The sequence below is a fragment of the Chlorocebus sabaeus genome, chromosome 11 (assembly GCF_047675955.1).
Source record: "Chlorocebus sabaeus isolate Y175 chromosome 11, mChlSab1.0.hap1, whole genome shotgun sequence".
Lineage (NCBI taxonomy): Eukaryota > Metazoa > Chordata > Mammalia > Primates > Cercopithecidae > Chlorocebus > Chlorocebus sabaeus.
The window spans coordinates 129825648-129838593 of NC_132914.1; the positions used below are offsets into that span (position 1 = coordinate 129825648).

Consider the following 12946-nt stretch of genomic DNA (forward strand, 5'->3'; position numbering starts at 1 on the left):
GGGGATGGGAAAGCAGCAGAGCATCAAGCACGGGGAGGAGGGGTGGGCACAGCCCAGTGTCTGGGGAGCGGAGGCAGGGAAGGTGGAGAGGGCAGGGACAGCCCAGGGGGACACTAGAGAGGGCGGGGAGGTGCCAGCCCTGGAGCTCCAGTGCCAGTCATGCTGCCCTTTTGAACGCTGAGGCCATTAAAGGGGTCTCGGGTGAGAACCACAGGTAGGATTTGGAAGCTCCTGGGTGAGTGATGGCCTCTGTAATGGGCAGGGAGAGGCTGGAAGTGAGGACCCACGCCGTAGTGTGCATGCCCAGCCAGAAGGGAAAGGAGGCTGAGGCAGGCAGGGCTGGGGGGACGAGCAGAGAGAGAGGCAGGGAAGAGCAGTGGGGATGCTGAGGGGTATGAATATGGGGAGTCAGGCTGGGGATTCAGAGTGAGCCCTGGCCTCTGGTGACAGGTATCCTGGGTGGGAACTGTCAGGGGAAGCTACTTGGAAGACAGGAGTGAGTGAGACCAAATTGCAAGATTCAAACCAGTGAGGAGGCTCAACACGGGAAGCAAAGTCTCCAGACCCAGCAGAGGCTTTCGGGGGCTGGAAAAGGGCGCCCCCTGGTGGCATCTGAGCAGAAGTCAGTGACACGTTTTCACCCGTACGTCCATCCGGCTCCCAGCGGGTGCAGTGGGAAAGCTACGTAGGAAGTCCCTTTACAGTGTGCTGTGAGGGTGTGTAACCACATTTAATGGAAAGGGACCTCACTGGACTCAATCCAGTGACATCACACACGCCATGTCTCACGCCCACAGAGAGAACCCCCAGGTCTTGAGTATGGGATGCCTGGCCTCATCTACCTTCTGAAGGCGTCGCTCAGGCACACTTTGATATGAGTAGTGTTTGGGTTAATTGGAAAGGTCAGTACACTATTTCAGCAGGTATAGGAAAGTGACAGCAGTGGTGTCTGGAACACAAAGGAGAGTGTGTATGTCCACTCTCCCCTGGGACACGGGGACACTCTCCACTCTCCCCTGGGACGTGGGGACGCTCTCCACCCTCTCCTGGGACACGGGAACTCTCTCCACTCTCCCCTGGGACACGCGGGCGGGGACGCTCTCCACTCTCCCCTGGGAGTTCCAGGTTGACTGTCATCATGAAGAATGACAGGGATTGACATAGTTTCCTGGTTTTTGGCATTAACCCACAAACCCAACAAGCACTCTGGGTTTTTCCTAGAGCATAAGCCTTAGCTAAAGTCATCCACATATTATGGTCTTGTGGATTTCCCTGTAACAAAAAGGAAAAGATTCAAACAGCAGGAAATAAGGGGTTGGGGGGAGGCTAAGGCTTTCATGATGGTGGAGAAGTGTCGACTCGTGATCTTGGAAAAGCTGTCCACATTTAGGATGCCATCTGCTTCTGGGGAAAACTTCCCTGGTTAGCTTTACCATAAGGTCTCCAAAAGGTGTACGGTTCCAAGAATCTGGAGGGGTCTTTTTGAGTTTGGGGTTAACCTATTTTTCTAAAAAATGCACAAGTTCTGGGTCCATAGTTCTTACACACAAAATTAGCAAGAGTCCCAGAAGGTGGCATGCAGACTCCTTGGACTCAGACAAACCCGAACCAAAAGGGACCTACTCGAGGCCTCTAACAATGGAGTTAAGTTTTGGATCCAATTCAATCCTGGACCCATTCCAGTCTAAGAATTGCTCAAGGCTGGGCGCGGTGGCTCATGCCTGTAATCCCAGCACTTTGGGAGGCCGAGGCGGGTGGATTGCCTGAGCTCAGGAGTTTGAGACCAGCCTGGGCAACACAATGAAACCGTGTCTCTACTAAAACACACAAAAAATTAGCTGGGCACAGTGTTATGTGCCTGTAATCCCAGCTCTGGGAGGCTGAGACAGGAGAATTGCTTGAACCTGGGAGGCAGAGCTTGCAGTGAGCTGACATCTCGCCACTGTACTCCAGCCTGGGCAACAGAGCGAGACTCCATCTCAAAAAAAAAAAAAAGGAAGAAAGTATTGCTCAAAGTAGAGGGCTTAAAACACATGTTCATAGAGCACAAATCCATCAGAGAGAACTCACCTATGATTCTAGATGCTCTGAGAGATCAGCAGGCACACAGGCCCTTCAGTGCTCCTAGCGGGTGGCTGGAGGTCTACTTCAGATCCCACTTCTGACACCAAACTGTTAAAAACTTTGGGCAAATTAAATTTAAGAGTTTGTGTGTGTGTGTGTGTGTGACAGAGTCTCGCTCTGTTGTGCAGTCTCGAGTGCAGTGGCGCAATCTCGGTTCACCACAACCTCCACCACCCAGATTCCAGTGATTCTCCTGCCTCAGCCTCCCGAGTAGCTGGGATTACAGGCGCCACGACACCAGGCTAACTTTTGTGTTTTTAATGGAGATGAGGTTTTGCCATGTTGGCCGGGCTGGTCTTGAACTCCTGATCACAAGTGATCCACCCACCTTGGCCTCCCAAAGTGCTGGGATTACAGGCACGAGCCACTGCATCCAGCCAACAGAGTTTAATTGAGCAAAACACAACTCCACAACTCATGAGTTGGGCAGCACTCAGAACCAATGAGGGAGGTGTGAGAGCTCCACTCTGTAATGTAGGCAGGCAGTTTTTATAGACAACACAGAAGTGAGATACAAAAAAAAAAAATCACAATTAGTTTGATTTTGTTACAGCTTGAGGTGCTTGCCTTATATGGACATGAGCAGATCAGTTGGCAGCCTGTGATTGGCTGAGACCTAGCTATTTGTTCCAAAATATACTCCTAAGTTAGGCTTTCAGTTTGTTTCTGTGGTACATTAGGCTGCAGTTTGTTGTTACCTAGAAACTCAAGGCGCAGAGGCAGCCTGTTGAGTTAATTTAACAGTTCAAACAAATACTTACACACCAGTGTTTATAACAGCGCTATTCACAGAGTTAGTTTGAAAGCCATCTAAATGCCTTCTTTGTACAGCCTAGACATTTCTCTTGGCTGCAAGGAAGAGTGAGCTGCAATGTGGATGAACCTTGAAAACATGCTCAGTGAATGAAGCCAGACAGAAAAGGCATTAACCCAGAAACAAATATTGCATTTCCTTGATACGGAATATCCAGAACAGGCAAATCCATTCATTGAGGCAGAAAAGAGACTGGTGGTTGCCAGGGCATGGGAGGCGTGTGGAACAGGTCGTCACTGCTTAATGGATGGGAGTTTTATTTTGGGGTGGGGAAAGTGTTTGGGGATGAAATAGAGGTGGTGGTGGTTGCACAATATTGTGAATGTCACTGAATTGTTTACTTTAAAATAGTTAATCACATGCTATGCTGATTTTATCACAATAAACCATTTTAAAGTTATTTTGTGAAAAACTGTGATGCTTGGGATTTGCTTCAAAATGATGTGGGTGGGGTAGAGGTTCGAAAAGTTAAAAAAAAAAAAAAAAGTAAGAAAGAAAACTCTGGCTTGCAAAGACAGCGGATCGGCCGTGATCCCTCTCCAGCTCGAGGGCTGGAAGCGAGGGGTCTGCGGGCAAAGGCGGGAGTGCAGGTTCCGCTCCAAGCCCCGGCAGCCGCGGCAGGAACCGGCCGGGACGGGGTCGGGGCGCGGCGGAGGCCGGCGGAACTTCCCTCGTCCTTCTCCTGGAGCTCGAAGAAGTTCCCACCCGGGGAATCCCGACCCTCCAGCTTCGAGACCGCGGGTTCCCCGCTCGGCCCCCACCTGCGCCGGGAGCTGGGGCTGGGCTGCTGCGCCCCCGGCTCTGCCCCCGCGAGGCCCCGCTCCGAGCCCCACCTGGGACGCCCGGGACACCTGCGGGGCGGGGCGGGGCCGGGCGGGCGCGAGGCCCCACCCCGGAGGCGGAGCCGCGATCTCCCCGCCCACCCCGCGCCCCCCGCCCTCGGTGCGCAGCGGGGCCGACCCTCAGCCCGGCAGCGGCTTCCCGGAGGTGGGGGCCGCCCGCGCCATGGCCGCCGCCCAGCCCAAGTCCCCCGCGGGGGCGACCGCCCGGCGCCTGGTCCGGGGCTGCTGGTCCGCCCTCTGGGACTACGAGACGCCCAAGGTGATCGTGGTGAGGAACCGGCGCCTGGGCGTCCTGTACCGCGCCGTGCAGCTGCTCATCCTGCTCTACTTCGTGTGGTGCGCGGGGCGCGGGGCGCGGGGCAGGGGCTGGGACAGGGGGCGCTGGGCTGGAGGCGCAGGGCAGGGGCAGGGGCTGGAATTGGGGGTGTGGGGCTGGGGCTGGGACCGAGGGTGTGGGGCTGGGGCTGGGACCGAGGGCGTGGGGCTGGGGCTGGGATTGGGGGTGTGGGGCAGGGGCTGGGACCCAGGGCGTGGGGCTGGGACCGAGGGTGTGGGGCTGGGGCTGGGATTGAGGGCGTGGGGCTGGGGCTGGGATTGGGGGCGTGGGGCAGGGGCTGGGATTGGGGGCGTGGGGCTGGGGCTGGGATTGGGGGCGTGGGGCTGGGGCTGGGACCGAGGGCGTGGGGCAGGGGCTGGGATTGAGGGCGTGGGGCAGGGGCTGGGACCGAGGGTGTGGGGCTGGGGCTGGGATTGAGGGCCTGGGGCAGGGGCTGGGACCGAGGGTGTGGGGCTGGGGCTGGGATTGAGGGCCTGGGGCAGGGGCTGGGACCGAGGGCGTGGGGCAGGGGCTGGGATTGAGGGCCTGGGGCAGGGGCTGGGACCGAGGGTGTGGGGCTGGGGCTGGGATTGAGGGCCTGGGGCAGGGGCTGGGACCGAGGGTGTGGGGCTGGGACCGAGGGTGTGAGGCTGGGGCTGGGATTGGGGGTGTGGGGCAGGGGCTGGGACCGAGGGCGTGGGGCAGGGGCTGGGACCGAGGGCGTGGGGCTGGGGCTGGGATTGAGGGCGTGGGGCTGGGGCTGGGATTGGGGGCGTGGGGCAGGGGCTGGGATTGGGGGCGTGGGGCTGGGGCTGGGATTGGGGGCGTGGGGCTGGGGCTGGGACCGAGGGCGTGGGGCAGGGGCTGGGATTGAGGGCCTGGGGCAGGGGCTGGGACCGAGGGTGTGGGGCTGGGGCTGGGATTGGGGGTGTGGGGCAGGGGCTGGGACCCAGGGCGTGGGGCTGGGACCGAGGGCGTGGGGCTGGGGCTGGGACCGAGGGCGTGGGGCTGGGGCTGGGACCGAGGGCGTGGGGCAGGGGCTGGGACCGAGGGCGTGGGGCAGGGGCTGGGACCGAGGGCGTGGGGCTGGGGCTGGGACCGCGGGCGTGGGGCAGGCCCCAACAGCCCCGCAGAGCGGACTTGGGTCGCGGGAAGGCCCGTGCCTGCGGGCGAACTCAGCGTTCCCGGGGTCGCCTCCGGAGCCGGTGCCGCCCCCGCCCGCAGGTACGTCTTCATCGTGCAGAAAAGCTACCAGGAGAGCGAGACGGGCCCGGAGAGCTCCATCATCACCAAGGTCAAGGGGATCACCACGTCCGAGCACAAAGTGTGGGACGTGGAGGAGTATGTGAAGCCCCCGGAGGTGCGGGCCGCCCCCTGCCCCCCGCCCCGCCGTGCACCCCACCCTAGTGGGCCGAGGGGGCAGCAGCTGCCGCCTGGCCGACCTCCCCCTCTTTCTGAGCCCAGGGGGGCAGCGTGTTCAGCATCATCACCAGGGTCGAGGCCACCCACTCCCAGACCCAGGGCACCTGCCCCGAGGTGAGGGGATCCCGCGGCGCTGGGGGACCCTGCCTCAGCTAGGCGGGCCAGCTGTCCCTTGCGGGGTCCCTGACTGGGCCGCCTCCACCCTAGAGCATAAGGGTCCACAATGCCACCTGCCTCTCCGACGCCGACTGTGTGACTGGGGAGCCGGACATGCTGGGAAACGGTCAGTGTGCACCAGCTGGGGCTGGGCGGGTGGGGCAGGGCTGCGTCCTCACTAATGCCTCAGTGACCTCTGCCCCACAGGCCTGCGGACCGGGCGCTGTGTGCCCTATTACCAGGGGCCCTCCAAGACCTGCGAGGTGTTCGGCTGGTGCCCGGTGGAAGATGGGGCCTCCGTCAGGTGCACCCGCGCCCTGGCCTGGGGCCAAGCCTCCACTCTGATCCTTTTTCTCTGACCAGAGGCCAAACGGGCGGGGCAGGAGTGACAGGAGCTGGGGAGGGGTGGGGGCCAATGCCAGGAGGGGGCTTTGCAGGAGGAGGGACTAACAACCCGTCTGTGCCTCCTCAGCCAATTTCTGGGTACCATGGCCCCAAATTTCACCATCCTCATCAAGAACAGCATCCACTACCCCAAATTCCACTTCTCCAAGTAAGAGCCACGGGGTGTGGCCACGGCCCAGCATGGGGGCTACCTCCTGGGAATGGCGTATTTGGGGTACAGGCCTCGCCTCCTGCCTCCTCCTCAGGGGCAACATCGCGGACCGCACAGATGGGTACCTGAAGCGCTGCACGTTCCACGAGGCCTCCGACCTCTACTGCCCCATCTTCAAGCTGGGCTTTATTGTGGAAAAGGCTGGGGAGAGCTTCGCGGAGCTCGCATACAAGGCAGGGCAAGCGCAGGCGGGGTGGGGCCAGGGTGGGCTCCCACCTGCACAGGGAGGGCCTGGGGTACAGGGGACCAGTCCCTCCTCCCTCCTGACCAGCTGGCCCAGCTCAGGCAGAGGAAAGAAACGCGATCAGCACAACCTGTCCTGTGTGGCGCTTGCTGAATTATTGACACTGGCCACAGGGCTGGCTGCTGGCACCCCTTGTGCCTCAGACACTGGACACCCACCGGTACCCCTGAGCCTCCCCTGGGCCCCTCAGTGCACACCTCACACACAGCCTGGGACTGACCCCGACTCTTGAGGGGCCTCTTGTGTGCCCTCCTGACCCCCTTCCCTGGCTCCTTCTTGGCAGGGTGGTGTCATCGGGGTCATTATCAACTGGGACTGTGACCTGGACCTGCCCGCGTCGGAGTGTAACCCCAAATACTCCTTCCGGAGGCTTGACCCCAAGCACGTGCCTGCCTCGTCAGGCTACAACTTCAGGTACTGTACTTGGGACACTGCTGTCCACCCTGGCATAGCTGCAGTGGGGTCCCGAGAGGCCCAGTGCCCATGGGGCAGCCCTGGAGCACAGAGGACAAGTGGGCACTGGCTTCCAGGCCTTCCCATTCCAGGTTTGCCAAGTACTACCAGATCAATGGTACCACCACCCGCACGCTCATCAAGGCCTACGGGATCCGCATTGACGTCATTGTGCATGGACAGGTGACTGCACCTGCTGGGGCCGTGGCCAGCCCTGCTAGCCTGTGTCATCTCAGCTCCTCAGGCCCCACCCCTCCCTCCAGCTCCATCAGGCATCAGACATCTGACCACAACCCTCTTCTCCCCAGGCCGGGAAATTCAGCCTGATTCCCACCATTATTAATCTGGCCACAGCTCTAACTTCCGTCGGGGTGGTAAGAAACCCTCTGTGGGGTCTCAGCGGGTACGGGGTGTCCACCGGGCCCTTACACACCGGTCTCTGCTGGCCCCAGGGCTCCTTCCTGTGCGACTGGATCTTGCTAACATTCATGAACAAAAACAAGGTCTACAGCCATAAGAAATTTGACAAGGTGTGTACGCCGAGCCGCCCCTCAGGTAGCTGGCCTGTGACCCTTGCCCGTGTTTTGGGCCAGGCCCCACCCCAACCCGGCCACTGCTCCGAGGACCAGCACCCCAGCCCTCCATCAGGCCAGGAGGGCCAACAAGGGGCAGAGTGTGGCCCAGCCTTCCCACCCCTGCGGCTTTGCCCCACCTCTGCCCCATCTGAGCAGATCACTCCTGCCTCCGAGCCTGCCCCACAAGCCTCCACACCCACAGACCCCAAAGGTTTGGCCCAACTCTGAGCTCCTTCCCGTCACACTGGACTGCAGACCTGGCCTGGTGGGGCCAGAGACAGTCCCTGGCTAGGGACCCTGCACAGTAGACATGGGCACCTCAGTAGCAGGGCATCTCCACAAAAACTGGGCACCGTAGGGTCCCTGTGCAAGGGCTGGGGGTGCGCTCTGGCCCCAGGCTTGTGCCCCACCCTGGCATACCAGCCCGACACCTCCTCCCCAGCTGGCCCCTACAGGGCTGCTCACTTCCCATCACCTCACAGCCACCTGGAACCCAAGCCAGCTAAGCTCTGAGGGGCTCTGCTCCTGGTCTTGGGCCCTGGGAACCCTCACCCCACCCCACCCCACCCCACCCCACAGGTGTAACCTCAAATCTGCCCAGACTCTTCCAAGTCACAACATACTCAGTCCAATAAACCTGTGAGCAGAACCTTCTGGCCTCATTCCTTGCGGAGAAGCATCGCCAGCCTATGAATATGGGAGGCCAGGCCCTGCTGGCCTGGAGCTGGGCTGCACAGTGACCTTTATATGAGTCATCTCCCCTCTAAGCAGACTGGGAGTGTGCAGGGCACGTCTGCCCGCCCCATGACCCTCGGTCCCCACAGCCAGCCGGGCCACGGTCAGGTCTGCCCAGGCTGGGAGCGCACCAGGACCCAGGCCACTTCCTCAGTGCACTTACTTCTGACAGGGCCACCCCAGACTCCAAACCAAAGCTGGCTCATCTCAAAATGTGGGAGGACAGCATGACTCAGGAAGAGAGAAATGGGAGGGAGGCAGGGACAGCTGCACACAAGGAAAACGAAAGCTCAGGGACAGCTGAACACGAGGAAAACGAAAGCTCAGACTACAGCAGTGCTCAGGCCAGTGTTCATTCCTACTCCATGGGTGGGGGCAGGAATGCCGATGGGAAGTCAGGCCAGGCCGGGGTGGACGGACACCAGCCTGGGAGCGGCACTAACTGGATCAGGGCCTGTGGGTAATCTGGTTACTGCATCCTTAGATGCTGCAGTGGCTAGACTGGTGCCCACCAGGTGGGGGAGGAGCCCAGAACTGAGCATCATGAAGTCGCCTGTGCCAGGGGCAGATGGCATCCTGTCTTTGAAGGGAAACCCAGTCTCAGGAGAGCAACACTACTCCCAAAGGTCAAAGGGCAGAGAAGGGCGGGGAAGACGGCCCTGGTCGGACCTTAAAGCCTGAGTTTGGAGTCCTCACCCCAGCGCTGTGTTCAGGTGGCGAGAATACGTCTTCTCACAGGCCCCATTTCCCTTGACTGTGGCCTCCCAGCCTGGGGCACTGGCCTCAGGTCACCCCACAGCCTGCACATGCTGTGTGGCTCACAAATATCCAGCTCATTTTTGGAGAAACTGGCTCTTCTGGTTGAGCTGCTGCTTGGGAACCAGGGCCAGAGCTTCCCATTTCTGACCCCTCCACCACTGCTCAAATGCCGCCAGCCCCAGCTGCCTCAGAGTAAACCCAGGCTGGCCAGCACCCGTGGCTGCACCGGGCGACCCCTGTTCTTGCTAGGTGGTCTTCCTGAGGGACGGCTGGCTGTCCCCGGCCCCATCACTCCTCACTCCCCTGAAGGTTCTCCAGATTTGCTTCCAGGAATGAAACCCAGTCAGCCAGCCTCCCTCCTCCCCTGCTTGCCCTAATTTGATTTGATCTCCACTCTGGAGGCCTCAGCACTCCTCCATCTGAGCAGGCATCAGGTTTCTCCAGGCAGGCGGCCCGAGCAGCATCCAAGGGCCAAACACATGCCCAGTGGTACTCAGTCCCCTCATCTGAGGCGCCCTGCACAAACACACAGTGACAACCTAGAAAAATTTTAGTATGAAATGCAAATAAAAACAAAGTGTAGCAGCGATGGCCTCGGACAGCAGATGGCAGGGACAAACTAAGGCTGGCTGTGGGCCAAAGATGTGAGCCTCCTGGGGAGCCTGTGGGACCCCTCCCTCCTGTGAGGCTCTCGCCTGGGGTGTCTGAATTCCTGATTTACATTTCATACTTGTTTGGTGCCCTGTGAAATTGGCCTTTCTTCTTTCTGCTTCCAGCCGGTCCTGTGTGGAGGTGAAGGACAAGGGCTGTGGTGAGCCGGAAGTGAGGTGCACAGAAGTCTTGTTTTCCTGAGGCTGATGGGGGGTTCCCTCTAGACCTGGCTCCAAATGAGCAGGGCTCAACAAGTCAAAATCCAGATTCTCATAGGTTAGGGTCCGGATTCCCGGGGAAACCAGTCCACAAACTGCTCCTGTGAGGCTGTGGGGCCAGCCCATTTCTCCATGCAAACAGGTGAGACTCCAGCCCCACCAGGGCCTTGGGAACCCATCTCGTCTCAGAGCCCAATCTCAGGGAGCCAGAAGCCCCCAGGGGCTTTTCCTCCCTCTGGGAGGCAGGACAAAGAACTGGGGGTTGGCCGGGCGCGGTGGCTCAAGCCTGTAATCCCAGCACTTTGGGAGGCCGAGATGGGCGGATCACGAGATCAGGAGATCGAGACCATCCTGGCTAACACGGTGAAACCCCGTCTCTACTAAAAAATACAAAAAAAAAAAACTAGCCGGGCAAGGTGGCGGGTGCCTGTGGTCCCAGCTACTCGGGAGGCTGAGGCAGGAGAATGGCGTGAACCCGGGAGGCGGAGCTTGCAGTGAGCTGAGATCCGGCCACTGCACTCCAGCCTGGGCGACAGAGCGAGACTCCATCTCAAAAAAAAAAAAAAAAAGAACTGGGGGCACCCACAGGACTCTCCCACCCCAACAGGTGTGGTGCAGGAAGCAACAGAGGCCTGGAAAAGCATTCACTGCATAAGAAACAGTGGCCAGGGCACCCGCAGCCTTAGGGCCACATCCTGCTCCCACTCCTTCCTGTGACGTCTGAGCTCCCTGAAAATGGTTTTCTTTGGTTTCCTCCCCGTTCCCTGGCGTGGGGTCACAAGTTTGGACAGTCAGGGTGGTTAGTGGTCTGGTCACTGAAAGCACGGGGATGTGGCCTTGGCATCAGGAGGCCTGGCACGGACGCAGAGGCACCCAGGGCCTGGGGCTGGCTAACGGCCCCGCTGTGGGTTCTTCTGCAGCAGCCACTCCAGGGTTTCCAGGAGGTACGACATGCCGTAGTGCTGGGCAATGTTCCGGAAGATTCCGATCTGTTCCATGAAGACCTGCAGGAATAAACAGGCACAGTGAGACCCCAGTCCACTCAGAGAGGAGGCCAAGGAGGCTAGGCTGAACCGAGGCAGATGAAGGAAAGCCCACCTGGGTGTGGATGGTGAGGGCGAAGTCCCCTGCGCAGCTGCAGTACACAGGCATGCTGGTCTCCTTCACCCCTCGGCACTTCAGGCAGATCTGAAAGGGAGCAACCCCGATGGGCGCCGGCCCTCCCGCCCCGGCCAGACCTGCCTGCTGCTTCTTCACAGGCTCGCAAGACACATTCGTGGGCCCATCAGTAAGCCTTGAGCCTGTGCTGTGCGCAGCCAGCCCCTCAGTTATGAGTAAAATGCACGACCTCATCCCACCCTGCCAGCGCCTTCCCTACGCCCATCCTCGCTGTGGGTGTCCCATCCCAGACGCCCAGTCCTGAGGCCCCCTCCAGGCCCTGCTCACGCCCTCCATCCTGCAGGCCTGGATGCCGTGTGCCACCACACGGCAGCTTGGTGCGTTCCCCAGCCTCTGCTCAGATGCCCCTCAGCAAGGCCTTCCTGTGGCCGAGCTGCGCAACTCCTTCTTCCTCCTTTCCTTCTCTTCACACTTGGGAGCGTCTGCCTCCTTCCGCTAGAACAAAGCACCCACAAGGCCAGCCTGCAGGGCAGGCCCTTTGGAGGACACCAGGGCGTGCCTCAGGACCTGCACACACCCCGGCTCCCGGGAGTGCACAGAAACCCCTCTGCGGACTCCAGGGCACACGGGTGGGCAGCAGGCACTGCTCACCAGGTCCTGCAGAGTGAAGGCCATCAGCTTCTTCTGCAGTACTTCCACCAGCGTCATCTCGATGACAGAGGAGTCGTAGGGCGCCTGACAATTGGAGCAGAGCCACTGAGGCAGGACTGCCCCATCCTAGGCAGAGCAAGAGTGCAAGAGGTCACTGGCCCAGCCTCCAGACCACAGTGCCCTGCGCAGGATCTCAGGAGAGGAAGGGGCTGTGAGAAGCGCCTGCTGAGGAGCGAGTCTCCTGAGTGCAGCTGCGCGCGCTCCGGCCTCCCACCTGCGCTTGAGCCCTTCCTAGGACAACATTCCGAATGTGGTATGGGGAGGTCTGGGAAGGGGCCTGTTGCCAATCCGTGAGTCAGAGCGGCAGCAGGTGTGACCTACAGAGCTGGGGCTGCAGAAGCCCCCAAGACACTGCAGTGCCCTCAGATGTTCTGCTCTACAGTGAAAACCCCACTGGGGCTCAGCCGCACCTCTGAGAAGGAAGAGTCTTTACACAGGTCCAGGTCGCGGCAGAAGTTACAGCTGCGGCAGATGACCTCAGGAAGCACGTAGGACCGGCAGGGGTCTCGGAACTGGGCCTCCTTGGAGAACTCGCCGACATCTACCAGGCGAAGCAGGTCTCGGTTCAGCTTATTCACCTGGTTTGTGATGTTGGTGTCCAGGGACAGCACCTGCAGAGACCACAGCCCACATCGGGAAGGAGCTCCCGGGGCCTCCCTGCTGCTCTGTCTGGGCCAGAACCCTCTGGACCTTATGCTACAGTTTCCTGGTTTCCTTTCCTCCCTGCCTTAGTCCCTGTAGAAGCCTCAGAGAGCCGACTTCTCTACACTGGCAGTTTTCCATCAGTGAGGACAGGCTTCCCCGGGGAATTTACTAAACATTTAAGGAAGAAATGCTGCTGATTCTACATGGTATCTTTCAAAACACTGAAGAGGGAGAGCACCCAACCTACTCTATGAGGCCAGCATCACCCTGATACTATAACCAAAGACCATACAAAGGAACTACAGACCAATAACTGGGCATAGACACAAAAATGCTCAACGAAATATTAGCAAATTGAACCTGAGATAGAAAAAAAGAATACATAATCCAGAAATAGATCCACACAGGTAAGTTCATTAAGTTATGGAAAAAGGTACAAAGATGATTCAATAGAAAAAGAATAGTCTTTTCAACAAATGGTTCTGGAATACAAGCATATCTTGGAGATACTGCAAGTTTGGTTTCGTACCACTTCAACAGACAAAT

General features: G+C 59.4%; 2 protein-coding genes across 9 annotated transcripts in view; one reads left to right on the forward strand and one right to left on the reverse strand.

The window, feature by feature from the left end:
- The first annotated feature begins 3876 nt into the window (after positions 1-3876).
- On the forward strand, positions 3877-8262 carry P2RX2 (purinergic receptor P2X 2). 5 transcript variants are annotated; one of them, XM_008005303.3, is made up of 11 exons: positions 3877-4116; positions 5321-5456; positions 5561-5632; positions 5726-5801; positions 5882-5978; positions 6147-6227; positions 6325-6463; positions 6818-6948; positions 7080-7170; positions 7296-7361; positions 7440-8262. In XM_008005303.3, exons 1-11 carry the CDS (start codon positions 3944-3946, stop codon positions 7788-7790), a joined length of 1413 nt encoding a protein of 470 aa, XP_008003494.2. In that variant the 5' UTR covers positions 3877-3943; the 3' UTR covers positions 7791-8262. The 5 variants fall into 5 exon arrangements, with proteins under 5 accessions (XP_008003494.2, XP_037850761.1, XP_008003491.2 ...); XM_037994833.2 differs by lacking the exon at positions 5561-5632 and having other exon boundaries at positions 5917-5978; positions 6325-6468; positions 7440-7517; positions 7716-7790; XM_008005300.3 differs by having other exon boundaries at positions 7296-8262.
- A 1326-nt stretch (positions 8263-9588) lies between these two features.
- Positions 9589-12946, reverse strand: part of POLE (DNA polymerase epsilon, catalytic subunit) — a 65268-nt gene continuing 61910 nt past the window's right edge. For 3 of the 4 annotated variants that reach the window (XM_073021274.1, XM_037994821.2, XM_037994817.2), the window contains 4 exons: positions 12166-12366; positions 11696-11821; positions 11024-11113; positions 9589-10929 (listed from right to left, as the gene is read on the reverse strand). In XM_073021274.1, the coding sequence (XP_072877375.1) occupies positions 10816-10929; positions 11024-11113; positions 11696-11821; positions 12166-12366 (531 nt within the window). In that variant the 3' untranslated portion in view covers positions 9589-10815. Of the gene's footprint in view, positions 10930-11023; positions 11114-11695; positions 11822-12165; positions 12367-12946 lie in introns of those variants that run through there. The other variant, XR_005239149.2, reaches the window with a different exon arrangement.

Excerpts from the sequence above, each read along its gene's own strand:
- P2RX2 (XM_008005300.3), top strand. The coding sequence starts at position 3,944 with ATGGCCGCCGCCCAGCCCAAGTCCCCCGCGGGGGCGACCGCCCGGCGC. Across the intron at positions 5,802-5,881 it reads GCCGGACATGCTGGGAAACG|GCCTGCGGACCGGGCGCTGT; the intron begins GTCAGTGTGCAC and ends TCTGCCCCACAG. Across the intron at positions 7,171-7,295 it reads ACGTCATTGTGCATGGACAG|GCCGGGAAATTCAGCCTGAT; the intron begins GTGACTGCACCT and ends TCTTCTCCCCAG.